We start from the raw sequence: 18721 nt of genomic DNA, 5'->3' as shown, positions 1-18721 counted from the left end.
TTTAATTCATACGTATGTGTTATATATTCGTGCTCGAGTTGTGGTTTCCACTATTATATTATGTGGGTGAGTTGGAGACACTACTGTGGTTCTTATTTAGGATATATCCGTGTATCAACTGTCCCGACTCAAGTATTAAATGCAATTTTATACGTACCCATAATGATCGCTGTAGTTAACTCTTGAATATACCAATGAGCGGCTAAAAACAGTACAAGCTCTAAACCTGAACCTCGCTTTGGGTTGCTTAGCGAGCAAAATTTGATTTCATATAAAATCGCGGCTGGTTATCACATAAACCGAGACTGAATTTCATGCAAAACCAAGAATGTATTTCATATAAAACTGAGACTAGATTTCATATAAAACCAAAGCGCTATCTAGCCAGGCAAGTTTACCTAGAAGTGTGCGTGTAAATATCGGTCTAGAGTGCCAGACGCGCTCATGTGGTTGCCATTTGTGCCATTACCGACGCCATTACGGCACAGGTCAGGTAGTATTGGCTTCCATTTGCGAGATTCGAAGCCTTCACAGGGCTGAGATATGCCTGATGAAACGCAGCTATTCTGTCACCTATTGAAAACCGATAATCCGGGCCCGCGGTAATGGCAGTCGCGCGATAGAGAGACGGCTCCTCAAATTCGTCTGTGGCTTATATGTGTTCTTGGCGCAGGTTTACTGTCTGATAAATCACCTCTCGATGAGGCGGGTGTGGGAATAGCGCTTGGAACGATAGCAACGAAATGCACTGCGAGAGGTTCAGTGTCATGACTCAATTCGTAGAATCAGGATCAAGTTTTTATTAAGTAATGTAAGGTACACGCGATTTTTCTCCAATGCAGAATATTTTTCGCCGTTGATCTTAAAAATATTTCAAAGTTAACGGTGTTGAAGCACCTGAACTTCCACACGCGCCGGCAGCTAACAGATCGGGTTGTGTTGCTCGCGTGCGTGGTTTCTTCTTCATAAATCCGTGGGCTTTAGTAATTTCCGGAGCCATCATTATGCTTCCTCAAAGCTCTTATTGATCGCCGTCTCGACCCACCTTGTGATCAACTGTGGGTCATCCTTGACGCTTCCAAGACGTAGCTCTATAAATAGCGCTCGGTGATGTCCACGTGCGAACCGAGGTCTCAGGAACTGCAATTTATTCTTGTATGCGATCAAATTTTATTTTTTGCAGTCCTATAGTAAAATTTGACTTGATTTGTGTGTAGATCTACCTCCTGCAAATATATGTTTGTGACTTCATTTTTTATACTGTATTACGCATAATGAAAATAATGAGATTTAGTGAAGATTAAAATTAATGGTTATTGAAGAATTTATAGGAATTAAATATCCTTATTTTTATTTCAAAGGTTCGGTATCTTAAAAATCTAGAGTCTAACTCTCAACAAGATTTATCCTCGAGAAAAATTCGAGCTACATTCTGTGGGCCTAGAAAGCGGCCGCCTGGCCTACTGCACGCCGTATTTTTCTGCACGACCGCGTCTCGTTTGCATTCCCAGCTTGTTTTTTTACTTCATTCCTGTGGGAATTCAGGACTGGGCCGAGGCTTATCCCAAGGCACTCGTGTGACCACGCGTCATGGAGCTGATTTGCTCCTGGAAATTTCTTTTTTTTTTTGGGTGGGGGGATCTCGAGTTGTGGGGAAGGGGGCAGTGAGCATCTCAAGCTACCACCTAATTGATATTCTACGCCTGCTGCTGCCTCTGAATGGCCGGACTAACACAAATATATGGCCCGGAAGGAGAATTTCGTCACGCTCCGCTGTTCGGATTTCGACATGAATGCTTTCGACTTGCCCAGCTGCCTACAGCGATGCAAGGCTTGCTGCATCTTTGCCAATATGCTTATTGGCTTGAATCAATTTGCGAGAAATGCTTACGTGGCTCTCACGCAATGCTTTATTTTACGTTGCCTACGGATGCTTCGTTCCTGAATACAACTTCCTACATCTCGAGCCCTGTTGGTGTACGGATTTTGAGTCCCAGCGAGTCATCTAATATTTTTTATTTTTCTTTATGAATTTCGCGAATTTATTTCTGAAGTCATAATACAATCACATTTCTCGTTGCTTTGAACTGGTTTCTTGCTTTAGCTTTCTATTCCAAATTTCAGATTCTATTTAAAAATTAAATCAAATTACCCGGCATTATCAATCTTACAATTAAGTTGCACTTCACTCAGAACAAACTTCATAAATTTTTTCGTGAGCCATTTCATTTCTATATTTCCCGTAATACACGCTGTTAATATGCTTCAAAATAAAAATTACCGTGTTTATAATTAAGTTTTGATTCGAATCTATATTCAACTGCTCAGTCTCACGATTATCAAACGGGAATCTCAATCAGCGAGTTGCAGATGTGCGCGCTAAAATTGAATCGCAAATTTAGCGTCTCGCTGAGAAGCAAGAGAAGTCCATTAACTGTTCGTCAGAGGCAGCATCAGCTGCGATGATTTGTTTCATTGGTCGTTATAATCTCGTGCGCTCGCAAATGTGACTCGGCTTTGTAAGTTGGACGATGATAATTCCAACGGCGCGGCGCTGAATGAGATGCGTTTAGCTCTGACGGTATTTGCGTGTATCATATATTGAAATGAATGAGATGCATTTAGCTCTGACGGTATTTGCGTGTGTCATAAATTTAAATGAATGAGATGCATTTTGAATCTCGCATCTCTTCAATGTTAAAAAAAGTTTGAAATCAATATAAGTGTATTAAGATTTTTTCTTTTATTCTGGTCAACCTAATGCAATTCTTGTCTCTATTTATACCCGCACCGTTCAGCCGCTGTACAAGTTCACAATTTTTTCGCGTAATAATTTCGCGTTATAGTGTAATAATCTGAACGATTAAAGTACTTATCATATATACTTTTCATTAATTTCTTTTTCCTGCAAAGACAAGTGTTTATAAATGCACGGAAAATATTTTATTTCACTGCATGTGTAGAAGCCAATTCTAATTTATGTTGTTTATCAGAAGCCATTGGAGCATCGCTGGAGAAAGGCGCCATCGTCCGATAGGCCGAGTGAAGACTTTTATAGTAAATAGATAGTGAGTAACGGGCGGTGCAGTGCTAGAGATAGTGAGTAACGGGCGGTGCAGTGCTAGAGATAACGCGCTCATATTCTCTTATACTTACCGCGTGCCTCAGACCGTGCGGCTCCAGCACTGGTCAAATATCTGCCTCGACTTCATGAAAAAATTTGGTTTGTTATTTCCGGCAAATATACATCGCGTTCCGATGTATAATATTGTAAATTATAAAAAATTATGTACATTCGCAGTTCGTTGTTTTTTTCGTACTAAATTGTGCTTTCGCTAAATGCAATGAATTTGAACTTGCCATGGGCAATATATCCCGCTAAACGAGGTGAAAATGAATTTGCCGTGTGCATCATATTTCGCATCAACCCAAATATACTTATAATCGTAAACTGGTAATGTCGTCTCATTTCTCCAGGAGCTCATGATGCAGGTAGTATAGTAAATTATTCCTAGAAATAGTGACGGAAACCCGTAAACCAAATAATTTCAGACATTGGAACACGACTTTCGACGATCGTTTTACTTGAAATCTCCACCAATGCTTTGAGAAGTTGGCATCGTGTCATTCAGTCGGAACGATGCATTCGATTTTGACGAAGACATACAATCGAACGAGATGTAGGGGTAACAATTTTTTTTCAACACCGAGCACTATATCTTTACGTTCTTTTTTAAGATTTTTTACCTTGCTAGTATAAGACGCGTGATTGCGGTCGCGTTTTACGGTCGAATTCGAAGCTTTACTGGCGCTTGCCAGCCTCCTGCTCAATTCCTTCTCAGCTTACGCTTTGCGCAATGTTACTTGTCCGGCTCCTGCTCACATCCTTACTAGCTTACGCTCCCTGTAACGTTGCTCCTTTAGCTTTTCATTTCTTTTTTAGTTTTTCTTTGTATCAAATTTTTCTTATTCCATTCAATTCACTTTCTACTTTCATTCTATATTGCTCAATCTCTCTCGCTAATTCTCTACAGCTCACTATCTGCCCATCACTTCCTACCATACCTCTTTTATTCACTCTCTTTCGCTTGTTCTCTTTACTTTTTATCACATCATTCTCTTTACCAACCCTCTTTCCGTTTAACTCGATTTTTATTTCATCTTCGAATTATTCCTTTACATGTCGTTCGATCTTCTTTTCTTTGCACTTCCCCTCATCTTCACCATAGTTCGTAGCACGCATATTTTCCACTGACTTATCAATCCTATTACACTGGTATCTTCAGGCCAGCGTTTCTGCGGCAAAAAGCAGTAAATTTTTGTAGAATCTCTTGTATTTTCTGGCTGGTGAGAAGACCAGTTTTCCAGTTGCTACCTCCAAGTCATCATGGAGTGTGTATAGCAGGAAAAACGTCTTATCTGTCCCAGTAACGACTGCAGAGATAGTTTTCATATGCGAACAGAATTCCTTGTAACCAAATCGAAAGGCGGTCATAAATATGGCGCACTCGTAACGTGGACAGTTTATGCTCGCCTCTGAATGCCCGGGGCCTGTTTAATGCTGAGCGAAGACCCACAAATGTGATCTTTGTTCGGGACGACTATGCAAGGCAGCAATCGCCCTTATGAGACCAATTTATGGTCTTCTAGATTCCGCGTTATAAGTGAACGAGAAGCCAATATGTGTGAGAAGCTCTAAACGAAAGCGCTCGCGGTGGCCGACAATGCCGTCGTGACTCGTATGGAGGCCGTAACTCTCGCGAGCAGACGACTTATCAGCGAGCTCGACTGCCTTCCTACAAACTGCCGCCATCCATTGTGCACCTCCACATTGTGGCCGCCTGCCATGCTTGTAATATTGCCAGTAATATTACCAGTAATATTACAAGTAATATCTTCAGTAATATTACCAGTGCTGGCTCGTTATCATGTCTCGTTTATAGTCCTTCCAAGCTCCATGGTGTAAAGCATTAGTCAAAAATACGTCCAAAACGCGAAATGTTCTAAATTGTTACAATAATACTAGTAATGAAATCCCCATGTATAGTCGCTGGCTCACAAGTCAGACTCTTATAGTTTTAGCAAGTTATCCTTTCCGAGTACAATAATAGCAAGATCGGCAACGAAGTACTTGCGTCAGCAAACCCGAAGCAATATTATGGGATCGCATGCAAGCTGTGATGTGTTGCCCTTGTGTGTCTTGATATAAAGCGTGTATGTTGTTCTCATTAATTCCTGGTTATTAAAAGCAGAGTGTGAATGCGTCTCGCAAGAAGGGTAACTCCGTGATGTAGCACGCCGCTTTGTTCAGGATCCAGCATGTGGAAATATGAGACCACCGACATGTTGTTTTCATTGTTTATTTCTGGTCCTTTGCCACATGTAGGCCATTAACTTCTCATATATCAATTTTTCTGTAAATGATTTAACTTTTGCATATTTTATTTTTGCAGAAATAATTCTTACGCCTCATTTTTGCATGAACGATAATAATTTTTCAAGTGCTATTTTGGTAAAAAGATGCAGAGGAGATAATACCAATGATGATTCAAAAGATTAATTTAATTGTTTAATAAAAATTCAAATACTCTTAAGATGTTGACTAATCATGCAGACTGAAAATCAGATTAGTCAGCAGAAAATCCTTCTGATTTTTTATTAAAAATCAGAATACATTGAGAAAGCACAGAATGCTGGGTAAATATATCAATCCAAAATATAATTATTCCCGTGTGATCGAAATTTTCCATTCTATAACCTTTATTCTCGAGAAGTGTACCCTCGACAGAATTGTTTGTACTAGGCAACAGAGCAAGTATATACAAAAAAAATTTAGGTCACGGAAGAAGCGCAGTTAAATTTTCCAATGATAAATTTGCTGAGCTTCGGCCGCTGTTGCTCGTTGTTGACTGACTTTTAGTAAATCTTAGCGCCTGCGTTATCAATTTTGGCATCGCACCTCCAGAGCGTTATTGATTTACTAGCAACTGGCTACCAAACTGTGCTATTCATGTCCTTGCTCCTGTTGGTGAAAATGCGCGCGCCTCTCCCACATTTTCTGGCAATGCTAATGGTATTGTTTTATGAAATTTTCCTTGTAAAAAGGCCGTCGAGCTTGCATGTTGCTGCTTTTGTTCGTAGACTTGCATGCTCCATTTCTGACCATCTTCAGTTCGCGTACTCGTAATCCAGTAACTCTACCCCCAGATGTTCTCAATGTCCCTGCTTCTGATTTCAAACATTTTTCTGAAGAAATTTGCTGGCATTTATAGCTAATCTACGCTAGTTATATCATTAGTTTGGTTACATTGCATGTTAAACATAAAATTAAAAACCAAGAAAATGTAATTCTTGCTAACACTGAAATTTTCCCCAAAAAGATTCTTGATTTTACTGCCTCTAGAAAGTATGTCGAACCTGCCTTCGGGAGCGTAATTATTCTAAAGCTTGGCATGATGCTCATGAACTATTATTAAAAAGTATAAATTAGAGACCATAAAGGACATAAACTACTATTATCGTTATTTAGGGTCAAGCATCAATAAAAATTATATGCCCTGGAAATCATTTCACACATACTTCCTTGGCTGCGTTGATAGTGAGGCTGGACCTCCCACATTTACAGCCTCCAAATACCGCCTCAGCTTCGTCTCGCATCGATCTTTTATTCGCTTCGACGCAACTTCACTGATTGAAGCTGAGTCTGCTACCAAAAAAGTTGTCCCGTTGAGTTCAGGAAAAGGTTTCGACTGTGTTCAGGATGGCATTGTTCTTGGATTTTTGGAATGCTGCTGCAAAAGTCCGACCCGATCTCTAAATTTTCTGCTGGATCCCGTAAGACGTCGGGCGCTTGTTTTGACTTCAGTGCTGCTTCATTAGAAGTCAAAACTCGAGGTTTCTTGTGCAGTTCATTCCATATTGAAGGCTCACAAAATGTAAGGTAGCAAAAAATTTTGTGAACATCGGGCTAACCTTTTTCAGTGATTTATATTTTTAATAAATGGGCCGTATTTGATTCCACCATTTGATAAATTAATGATTTGTTAAAAATACATACGATTTATAAACTTATATTTTTCCTTTAAAAAAAGGTCACAGACTGCCAATGAAAAATACTGTAAGAGAATACTGTAAATTGTTCGAAAATCAAAGTTGATTTTTCAAATTTAGGTGCAGCATTGAAACTATTTACATATAGAATATTCTTCAATTATTTTCATGCATTCTTAAGATTGTTTTATTTTAAGATGGCCTATCGCCGGCAAATTTTTTACTATGGTAACTACCAGAGAGCAATAATTGTGTTATATTAATTGTAATGGAGGTAAAGTCCGACCCGATCTCTAAATTTTCTGCTGGATCCCGTAAGACGTCGGGCGCTTGTTTTGACTTCAGTGCTGCTTCATTAGAAGTCAAAACTCAAGGTTTCTTGTGCGGTTCATTCCATTTTGAAAGCTCACAAAATGTGAGGTAGCAAAAAATTTAGTGCGCATAGGGCTAACTTTTTTCAGTAATTTTTATTTTTAATAAATGGGCCGCATTTGATTCAACCAGATGAATTAATAGTTTGTTAAAAATACATACGATTTTTAAATTATATTTTTTCCTTTAAAAGAAAGTTCACAGACTCCCAATGAAAAATACTGTCAGAAAACACTGTGAATTGGACTAAGAATCAAAGTTGATTTTTCATATTCCGGTGCAGCATTGAAACTGTTTGCATATAGAATAATCTTCATTTATTTTCATGCATTCTGAAGATTGTTTTTATTTTAAGATGACCTATCGCCAGCAAATTTTTTACTATGGTAATTAACAGAGAGCAATAATTGTGTTATTTGAATTGTAATGGAGGAAGATGAGCGTTATATTTCAAAAAGGTCCCTTATTTTGCAGCTGAAATTATGTACTCTAATTAAGTTTAATGCTATACACTGTCGCGGTAGAAACCAATTATGTCTTTGTCAAAAACTATAAAATGTCAAACCTCTCATAGACTTGCGGCTTAGCTGGAGACAAACAAGTATTAACAACAAAACAAATTACCAAACGCAAGCTAGTGTTTCACACTAGTGACCGACGCATGCTGGTGTCACACTCTAGTTACCGACGCATGCTTGTGTCACTCACTTCTAGCATGAAAGGAACATAATAATATTATTGTGTTCACACCAGTCGACTCAAGACATTACGACACAAATTAAAAAGGGAGCAGACCGTCGCACGCGGCCATTCCGCAAGCTTTATTGCTCGCCTATAGTTTCATTGCCTCCTCAAGCGGAGATACAGACCACAGACACGGATATTGCCTAGCGGTGGTGACGAGTAACTTTCAGGAGAAATAAATGAATTGTGGTTTTCTTATACTATCAATAAATTAGAAAAGAGAAAGCAAAACATGGATGCAGAACAATAGAAAAAAGTGCAGCCTCAGTGGAGCTGTTGGTATCTCTCCTTGATGCTCATTGTAACAGCATAACCAACTCATCCTCATTATTCGCAACCTCACATAACATTCGCACTATAGCCTCATCTTTGTACCTAGATATATCACCCTCAACATCACAGCATGCGAAGTCTTAACTCAACAGCCTACGCAACCCTCAGGACCGCAGCCCCGCATCACCCCAACACCACAGCCCAGCATCACCCCAACACCACAGCCCCGCATCACCCCAGCACCACAGCCCCGCATCACCCCAACACCACAGCCTACATCACACCTGCCGAGAGCAAGGCTGCCCTGCCGTTCATCTCTGCACTGTTAGTCTTCATAATTGCATCAGCCAGAGGTTTTCTGACCGAGACTCAAATTATGCGGATTGCGAAGTTTATGTTGGCCGGCCTACAACTGCGGTCTCATAACTTTTCTTCGTTCCCCGTCTGGTTCATGCTTCAGTTGTTTATATTTCCATTAGAATTTATAATTTCAATTCAGCTTTCATAATTTTAAGCTGTAATTTCCATTTGAATTTATTATTTTAGAATTTCATTTGGATTTCATAATTTCTTTGTGTTCGTATATCCAATAAAATATGTAATTTCAATTAAATTTTCATAATATCAATTTATCAATGGACATCCTCCGATATGTATTTGTGCTTCATCTTAATTCTGCTTTGATTCATACGCTTGGATTTTGCTTTCGGATTCTCTTGCATAGGTTTTTTAAATGCAAATGAAATTTTACAAGACATTTATGACGATTTTTTTTCTTTAGGAGCACCAAGTTTCAGTTCAATAAATTGAAAAAAACTTTCCTACTGTCGGTTGTATAGAACATGGAAAGCATTTGGATGAGCAAAAAGGCATGTTTCACATTTCATTTTAATGTCGTAAAAACTAAGAAGTTCATTGTGTGTTGTGTAAGTTTAACTACTTTAGTGGTAGTTTTGGTGGTAAAATTACAATCTATTGCTTTCCAATTTTTTGATTGGTTTAATGAGCTCATGACAGCGTCAAAATCTTTAGTAGCACGGGATGAAGGCTTTTTCATTCAGTTTTCGCACTTAGCGGCGGCATGTTTAGGGTGAAAATAATCAACATTCTTGACAAAATTATTCCGTTTTTATAAGTAACCGTGAGTTTATAAATCATTTCTGTTTATTTCTTAAACTTGTTTTTGATTGCCAGTTATTGAGTAAACAGTTTGTTCGGGGAATGCTTGCTCTGCTCTGGACGCTCATGTGACAATAATGAGCTGTCGCTTATCATCACCGTTGTGTCCGATGGAAAAATTTCGGAGTCAAGCCTCGTGAAGCCTTTTACGTTTGATGCATTCTGATTTTGTGCCTCTAAACTGAGAATAAATCTGGACAAAACGCATAATTTTGTGCCAGTAAACCAAAAATTTAGAAAAAAGCCATTTTTCGTTTAGAATACCGATTTCAATTTGATTTATGAAGAATTTCAATTTACGAATAAATCATCTCTCATATAATTTTGAAATCGAATCGTGGAAGTGATATATTTTTCTTCCACACAGATCCATCCGACAGATCAAAGACCACTTAAACTTACTTTTTGCGAAAATGTATTTTTCTCCCGTCTTTATTTAGAATTTTTGTCTAATTATTTTGAGACATATTTACAGAATTTATACCTGTTATATTCTCATAAAACGTATAGAAAAACCCAATTGCTGCATCGCATGCATAAGGCTTGATGTTTTCAGTGGAAGATTTTGCTCGTTTTATCAATCTTAAACTCATGGTTGGTCTTCCTCTGAATTTTTGGTCTGTCTAATGGTCGGAGAAAGGCAATGAGTCGTCCAGCAGGCCGAGGCTAGCCTAACAAATCTGCTCGCCAAGAACAGATCATTTTTCTGGAAGGCGCGACAGGCTTCCTATTGTGCGCCGCTTCCCTTTCCTCAGGCCGGTGGGCCGAGTTGGCCAGCACGAGCAAACGCTTTTCGGGCTGGAGATTCCCTCAAATTTTACTCCTCTTGAGATTTTTAATTAGAAACTTTGTAGGCTACGAGCCGAGGCCCAAGCATAGGGTTTTCCGCAAAAGTTGGCCATTTTGGGATGGCCTTTAGAACAATATTCAGCATCGTGTGGCCTTATTAATGAGCGCCTGTAATGAATCTTCTAACAAACAATACCTGCTATTCCTTGTGAATACCTTCTTCAAAAATATGCTCTCTCAAGGCATCGAAGAGCCGCTACCCTTTCCACCGAATTAATCTTGGCTGATTTACGTACGTATTTAGAGCGAGCATCTCTTGCTCGGAAGGGATGTGAGGAGCTTCCACGAGGTGTCCTGGGGTCTAATTTATTGCTACTGGAGTTTAGAGCAGCGAAGAATGCCGCTGTCTGCTACTCATACTTGATGCTTTTAATATTGAAATGATTAATGTTGCTGCGAAAATGAGTTCTGGTCTCCAAATTATGTTTGATGTATAGACTCACTAACGTTCTGTTGACACAGAAGTGATAATGCTACCGCATATATGTGTGTAATTAACTTACAACAACTTGAACTTACAAAAATAGGCCTTTAATTCGACATGATTCTTATGATTTATTATCAGATTCCTATTTATATTGCTAGCTTATATTTATTCATAAATTATACTTATGGTTAAATTTTATCAAATGAATATAAATATTTTTGGCCATCTGCTAAAACTAATTTATTGAACGAAGTAACACCAAATAAAAATATATTCATTCCTGATGTATCTACTTGTTAGGACGCTAGCGGCGTTGTCTGGGATGGATGTTATTCAATTGAACTTCCCTTTGATTACAGATTTGCCTGAACCTGTAAAAATTACTAGTTGATAACCCGCGGCGTGATTGAAGTTGGATGGGGCGTGCGTGTGACTCAGAGTGTCTCGTGATCTAATGACAGTTCCATGTTCTCTCATGTTCATCCGTCATCTTCAAGTGAGCTTTCGACAAATTGAGCAAAATTGGATCAGGCTCAACTGAAATGAGTTCCGCGATGACGTTCTGTCGCTCCCCCTAACACGTCGACCGCCTCGAGGTGTGGTCGCTTGAAGATGTCTGTTAATCCGTATTGTTATTTTGAGTCTATGACATATATTATCCGGGGGGTTGACTTGAAATAAATGGCAAGTTTAAATAGAAATTATGTAGGAAAATATATTTTTTTACTGCCATCAAAATGTGTAATCTGAAAAGGTATTTCCACATTCGCGCAATCGTGATACAATGAGTAGAACAGAGACTAAATCTTAACCAATTCAGCTCGAAATCAATGTTCGTCTCGATTCAATAAATTAATTTCAATTGTCTAATCCACAATTAAATTAAAATTATTCGCTCACTTCATCAATGCGATTTCTATTTGGAACGCTGGTTAGTTTTACATTCATGTGACGCTGTGGCCGCAACTGTATTTTTGGTAAAAGTTAGATGAAACTTCGGGTGCATTTCTCAAGCTAGATAAGGTCAGCTTTGTTATCACAGTCACGTAAACTTTGCTATTGTCCAAGTTTGCTAAATCTGCCCAAATGAAAATGCAGCTTGCTCTAAAAACTGCGGCATTCGGAAAGAATTGCAGCCGATGTGCAATTAATAACAAAAAGAATTTTGTTATGATGTTTATCAATTACTTTTTAGGGAATGTCTTATAGACGACTTGACGACAGTTACATTACACTAATATTCATATTATTTATTTTCTTAAAGCGCAATTTATACTAGAATCTAACAGCGGAGAAAAGTTTAAATAAATTTCCCATATTTTAATCAATGTACGGTTAATTTACGTGGTATTTTTTTGTGTCAATATACGTTTACACTTGAACTTTTTAGCTTCAAACAATGATATAATTTTTTATCCAGTGCTCATGTTCTATCTTTCATTTTCTATCTTTCATGACTTTCGCATAAACATTATTTTATTAATACCATAGAATATTCAACATTCATTTCATTGTGACCTCATTGTTAAACCATTCTTTTAAACTACGAAGATATGCAAACTCAGTCAATAATAGAGTATTTAAGATTTTTAGTCACACATAAAAGCTAAGCAGGATAAGTGTAGTTCTAATTCGCCTCGTAGGCACATAAAAGCTAAGCAGGATAAGTGTAGTTCTAATTCGCCTCGTAGGCACGCATAAAAGCTAAGCAGGATTAGTGTAGTTCTAATTCACCTCGTAGGCACGCATAAAAGCTAAGCAGGATAAGTGTAGTTCTAATTCGCCTCGTAGGCACATAAAAGCTAAGCAGGATAAGTGTAATTCTAATTCACCTCGTATACGCGTAGGCACGCATTAAAGCTAAGCAGGATAAGTGTACTTCTAATTCGCCTCGTAGGCACACATAAAAGCTAAGCAAGCTAAGCAGGATAAGTGTAGGCTCGTCCAATGCCTGCCTGGTCGTAGGCTTACAACGCTGCCCTCCAAGTGCGTCCATAAAGCAGCTGATATCGACCTCTTTATCGGTCCTTTTGAAACAGCCATCCTCGATGCCCCTGTGATTCTTTTCTTTTATAGCTCCTCTAAATCCTGCAGCAGCTCTTAACTTCGCCTCTTTTGCTTTCATCGATATTTTGTGTCGTCTTGCAAGTTCTTTGGCCTTATCGCGACTTCTGCTCGCAACTGTACAGTGATACTTGCTTGTATAACGTCACTCTGGCGGGCATTGCCAATCCTATCTAATTTCAAAGTTTCAATATTATTTAGGCATCTAATGAGGATATTTCTGATCCTGAATCCTCACATCGTTGGGAGCTGCGAAGTTCTGACTTAGTTTTAATGTTTGGCCATTTTCATGCGCCTCTATTGCCATGTATTTTTGAAAACCTTTCTTTTACAAGATTATTGACGACAGTGTCTCATTTCTGGAGTCTATAAATTTTAGTGTAAACTGGGTTATAAAAATATGTAAACAGTCTAGCTTTTTGACGACAAAAATACCGCAGCAGCAGCATTTTATTTTTTCCAAGCGAGCAGAATTCATACCGCTTCGATATCGTTCCAGTTTCTTACCACCACATTTTCATACACATCGTTTCCTTTGTGCTTGCATTTTAATTTTAAATCGATATTATCAGTATCATTGGTCATATAATTTTTGTTCCTATCCTTGTATCATATAAGCTTCATTACCAAAAACTATTTCTAACCCAGAGCCAACAAAATTTTATTTTATTTTTTAATTCTGGCGCGTGAAAATCCTGGTCCATCAATCTTGTGCTTCTTTTTTTCGACCGGGGCAATGGTAGGTGACTTGATTTTACACTATTTTAAGATGGACTCACACTGGCATGTGAAAGGGAGAGTCATGATCGAGGAAAACTGATAATGAAGCTATGGTGTAAAAATGAGCTAATTAGAAAAAAATACAGGTTTCATGAGCAATCATTTTTGCGGTTACTTTAAGGGGTAAGCACTAGTTCAGAAAGCTCATTTTACGAATTCTGCTGAAATTAAACCCGAATTCCGCCTTGTGAAATGAACCAATAACCAGAACAATGAAAGGAGGTCAGGCTACAGATTAAAGCTCGTCAAATGATCCACATGCAGGTCACGTTCTCAGTCTAGTCTCGCTGCCGTCCCTGAAAAATCATGAATTTCCTCGTATCCCAGCGCCACGTTGAGAAAACAACAACATCGTCATTGAGCAAATGCACGCTGAGACCAGTAGCGTTGCTGCTGCGTCTTGGTTTTTGTTTCTTCCAGAGACGCGTATCCTAGTTTCTCTCGGAGAAATGTATTCATCATTTGCATTATTTTACGCATAAAGAGGCAATTGTGAGCGAGCTCCGTTCCCGATTGAGAGGCATTAACACTAATGAGGAGCGCCGGACGTGAGATGCACTAGAATTCGTTACAAGTTTGACGTGTTGTCATTAATCAGGAAACACGAGATAATCAGTGCGATTCTGCATTTTTGCGGAGCATGGGAATTGAATGACTTTCATTACACAATCTGCGACCATCATTTGTTGGGAAAATAACATTTAATTGTAGTCTTTTGCAAATTTGAGTAGTTCAATGTATTGGATTGCTTGATTCAATGTATTGGAACTTCTATTGCGGCTAAGAGTGCATTTCTCAGAGACCGCGAGCGTCATGCTCAGGCTTGCGTAACAGAGCGTCCAGAAATCAATACTTTTTCATCACTTTTGAAATGATCAAAAGACGTCATCAGACTCGGCCGTGGACTGATTGGTCGCACTTGTGTGGGGACAAAGCCATAATGAAATCATTACCACCAGGCCGGCATTGCCTCTATTTGGTCCAACCGCATTTAGGATGCACGGACATGGCACGGCCTTATTGCAAAACACGCCACCGCGGGAGTCTGGATCTGATTACCACGCCGTCGAATTCTGCCACCTGCGTCTGAACAAACCAAAAATGTCGGCCTCCACCGATGAACTTTTTTAGGCCAGGCAGCTGCTCGCAATGTGCGATTGATTGCTTACGCTTCACTGCTCCTGCCGGTCATCAAATGGCCTGACCTCAGCCCGTCATCCCACAAGCGTCTCCACTTCACATCGGGAAATGTTGACGAGTTTCCCAAAAAAATTTATTTTACTTGCGTAAATTTTACGCTTTGAGCTTTTCTAATTTACTTACAGTATCGATGATTGTATTTCTAAAAATGTATCAAGTTTTCAGAAAAATGTTAAACAAGCGTGATTTGCACGCACTGAAATTTTTTAATTAATTTAAAGTATTATCGATTGTATTTATACAAGTTCGATGAATCAGTCTATCATCATGCCGTTCAAAACATTCTTCCTTCTAAATGTTCTTAGTTTTCTCCACATGGGACATTTAATAGTTTAAATCTATTGAATTTTCCTCTCACTGATCTGCATATCCCTCGCATTACTACGAGTACTTGTCAGAAAATATCAATATGTTTCTAGAATCATGCATTTCTTGAAAATATATGATTTGATTTGATGAAATTTAATTTTTTAACTACGTTACTCTAACCGAAAATTTTCCTTTTTATCAATTTACGCTGCATTTTCTCATCTTCCACACTTCTTGTTGTTAGGTTGTGTGGTTCTTCATCGTTGTAGGCTGTTTTTAATTTCTTCTCAAGCGCAAAAAGTCTCTGGACTGCATCCAAAAAAATCCACGAATGCCGTGATTTATCCATTTCTCCATGAGTAATCCATGAATATCCTTATCTGATTGACTTACAAAATTCAGGAATATTTTTTCAGTTGTTGTTGTTGATGAATCTGATTATTGTTTTTAATGTTTCCGTGGCATTTCAGATCAATTTCGTGTGTAAGCTTATAAATAGAAACATAAGTTATTTTCCTGGCGAGTTTGAATGGTTAAAGAATATGAGAAAATGAATTAATACTTTTAATTTGTCCTATAATGCCACATTTGTGACGAAAGAAAAGGCACCACGGCCTTTGTTTTGTTAAAGTCAAACAAGAAATGTGCAAAATTAATGTTTCATAATTAAAGGCCAACTCCTGATTTTCCATAATTGTTCGAAATCTGTGACTCTATTAACACAGTCTACCTCAAAAGTTGTTCTCGGAGCCCCCGTTTTCTGTTAATCTGAAGGGAGCTGAGGCCTGCAGTCGGTGGCCTGACTTTAATTGCAAGGCTTTGTAATGGCGCTTTTGTTTGTTTTTTTATGTCGCTATAAAAATTATTACATTGGTGACATGAAATCCGGTGATTAAATATCGCTTATTTGTGACGGCTAACTTTAGCGCGAGATTATTTTTCACATTAATCCTTTCGATCATTAGAGATCAAGTTAACCCAACATACAATGCAGGATATAGTGATGTAGTTTGATAGAAATTATCTATATTACCAGTAAGATGTCTGTAAATTTTATGTAACTCTATTCCACCAGGTTTATCTGGCGCTGTTTCGGAGGCTTTTATTTCGTGCCTTTTACTAACATTAATGAATCCTTTTCGTCTACTTATGACCAAAATCACAAATTTCGAATAAAAAATTAGAACTTTATTTTTAAATTTATTTAAATATCAATTGAATTCAAAAGACGTAAAATGTCTTCTAGTCGGATTCGGGATAGCGGGATATATAACTTTCTCTTACACGAAATTAAGAATTAACAGAAATTTCTATTTCTAACTATGATTCTCATATTAATAATATATAAGAAATAATAACATATATTTATACAATTTTCATATCCTGATTTGTTTCTTACACAGGTTTTGGCTTCGTCACGTTCGAGAGTGAGGATGTGGTCGACAAGGTCTGTGAGATTCACTTCCATGAAATCAACAATAAAATGGTAAGGAAACGATTTATTTCTGATAATTAATAATGTTGCTCGAATAGAAGAAAATATTATGTCTTAATTCATCTGCAATATCAGGCACTTTCACTTCGAGTTTTCACTGATTCACAACACTTTTTATTATCACGAATGCATGGCTAGGTAAAAAGTTCAACTGTGTGTTCTAAAGTCTACGGTATTTGATCCTGAGATTCAAGTTACTTTTCGCACGTGTTGCTAACAATTTAGTCTTTTCCAACAAAATTTTCTTCTAAAATTTGTTCACAAGATTTTAATCTTAATACTCCTAAAATCATTTGCCTGAGGATTGTGTCCACATTCGATAGTTAATGCGATTAATTTATTAATTTTAAATAATTTGTTTATCAAAAATGTTACGTATATTCAAACGATGAATGCTACACATCTTAAGGGTTTTTTCGTATTAATCGTTCTTAAGTCGGTATAATTCATGACAGTTCCTATTAGTACCTGTTAGTAGGTTCATGTAATCGAATAAATTTAATAATTTCCGTTATTTGGCTTCATTTTAATTGAGCAATTGTTTGTGAGCTTCACTACATCGGTCAAACAAATAACTTTTTCTTTTCAGGCTTCATTGTATTTTCACGATCAATGTAATTATTTTCCTTGTCTCTAATAGCCGTGACGGATATCAAGCTTGTACTCACGTTGCATGTTTGAATGCGTGTCTCGCCACAGGTGGAATGCAAAAAAGCGCAGCCCAAGGAAGTGATGCTTCCTACAACAGTGGGCCGTGGTAGGGCTACAGGCCGAGCTGGCTATGGTGAGTTAGTGATGCTCTCAGCGGTGCCTCCCCTTGCTACGTACCGCTACGCACCATACTCTCTGCCCTCGAGTGCCGGTGCGCTACCCTCACTCACAACCTTGCCTCAGGTTACTCACACCCCAGGAGGCTGCCTCAATGCATCTCTCACACACATGGGAGCAAATATGATGGCAGGATTACCGGGGTATGGCGCAGTCTATGGCATTGATCATAACGCCATCGATTTGAGTGGCTGCAAACGTGTCGCTTCATTTACCTCCCAACCAGCCACCAACACCACCAACTCTCTGGGGTACTCAGTTTCAACCCTTCTTGGGGTGCAAGGTCTCACTGTCCCAACCTACCCCATTCCAGTGGGGCTGTGAACGGATGACTTTTTCTTGCCGCTCCCGGAGCCTCAGAAATGAACGGGGAGATGAGGCTACTTGCCCGTGGCCCTCTAAATGCGCGATAAAATTGTAGTTCTCTAATTAAGACTCTCAAAGAGACGTTGTTGAGTGCTAGAGTAAAGAAAGTAGAGAGTCGCGTTTTCGCTTAAGACAATTTTCACGTAGGATTGTACTCGGTTCGTCACCAAAGAGAAACCAAAGCTCCCGGACTTCGCTCTTATCTTATCAGTCTCTAAAAATCTCCCATCTTCTAGTCACGACTAAACTTTGTTCCTTTTCTTTAATTTCGACGCTAATTAATTCTGTGAAGTTTGGTGGCGTGGAAACATGAGCCACAAAGTGAGAGCGTGCGCTAATTATTAAAAAATGAAAGAATGGAGCTTTCATAAAGAGATTGTTTAAAGAGCTCGCTATTAAGAGCTCATGTAGGACTTCAGACTATTTTCAAGGAGCTGGATGTCTGAACTCCTTTTCTCAGTTGTGGGCCCAGTTCTTTTTGTTTTTTGAGTGAATAAATTGTAAGTCTTGTGAAAGTGTAATTTAAGTATAATGGTTAGAATATGTTTGTTAGGTTAGCATGTGAGTATGTTCGTTGATGTGTATCTATACAAATGTGTCTATGCATCTGTATTTTTACATAGCTTTCGATGAACAACGCTCTCACTAAAGGAATTTCTTTCCAAAGACTATGCAATAGTTGAATATCTGATTTCTTAGGCTAGCAGGAACATGTCTTCCTGCGGCAGATAATTCCCTCTGGAGAGCCCATTTGATTGCTCTGCTCTCCCTTCACAATATCGTGT

General features: G+C 38.5%; 1 protein-coding gene across 2 annotated transcripts in view; it reads left to right on the top strand.

Moving 5' to 3' along the window:
- Positions 1-18721, top strand: part of LOC108670811 (RNA-binding protein Musashi homolog Rbp6) — an 87808-nt gene that overhangs the window by 48196 nt on the left and 20891 nt on the right. For both annotated transcript variants that reach the window (XM_018158306.2, XM_047883913.1), the window contains exons 3-4: positions 16651-16733; positions 17442-17526. In XM_018158306.2, the coding sequence (XP_018013795.1) occupies positions 16651-16733; positions 17442-17526 (168 nt within the window). The remainder of the gene's footprint in view (positions 1-16650; positions 16734-17441; positions 17527-18721) is intronic.

The sequence above is a fragment of the Hyalella azteca genome, unplaced genomic scaffold (genome assembly GCF_000764305.2).
Source record: "Hyalella azteca isolate HAZT.00-mixed unplaced genomic scaffold, Hazt_2.0.2 contig14006, whole genome shotgun sequence".
Lineage (NCBI taxonomy): Eukaryota > Metazoa > Arthropoda > Malacostraca > Amphipoda > Hyalellidae > Hyalella > Hyalella azteca.
This window is presented reverse-complemented; position numbering and strand designations above follow the sequence as displayed.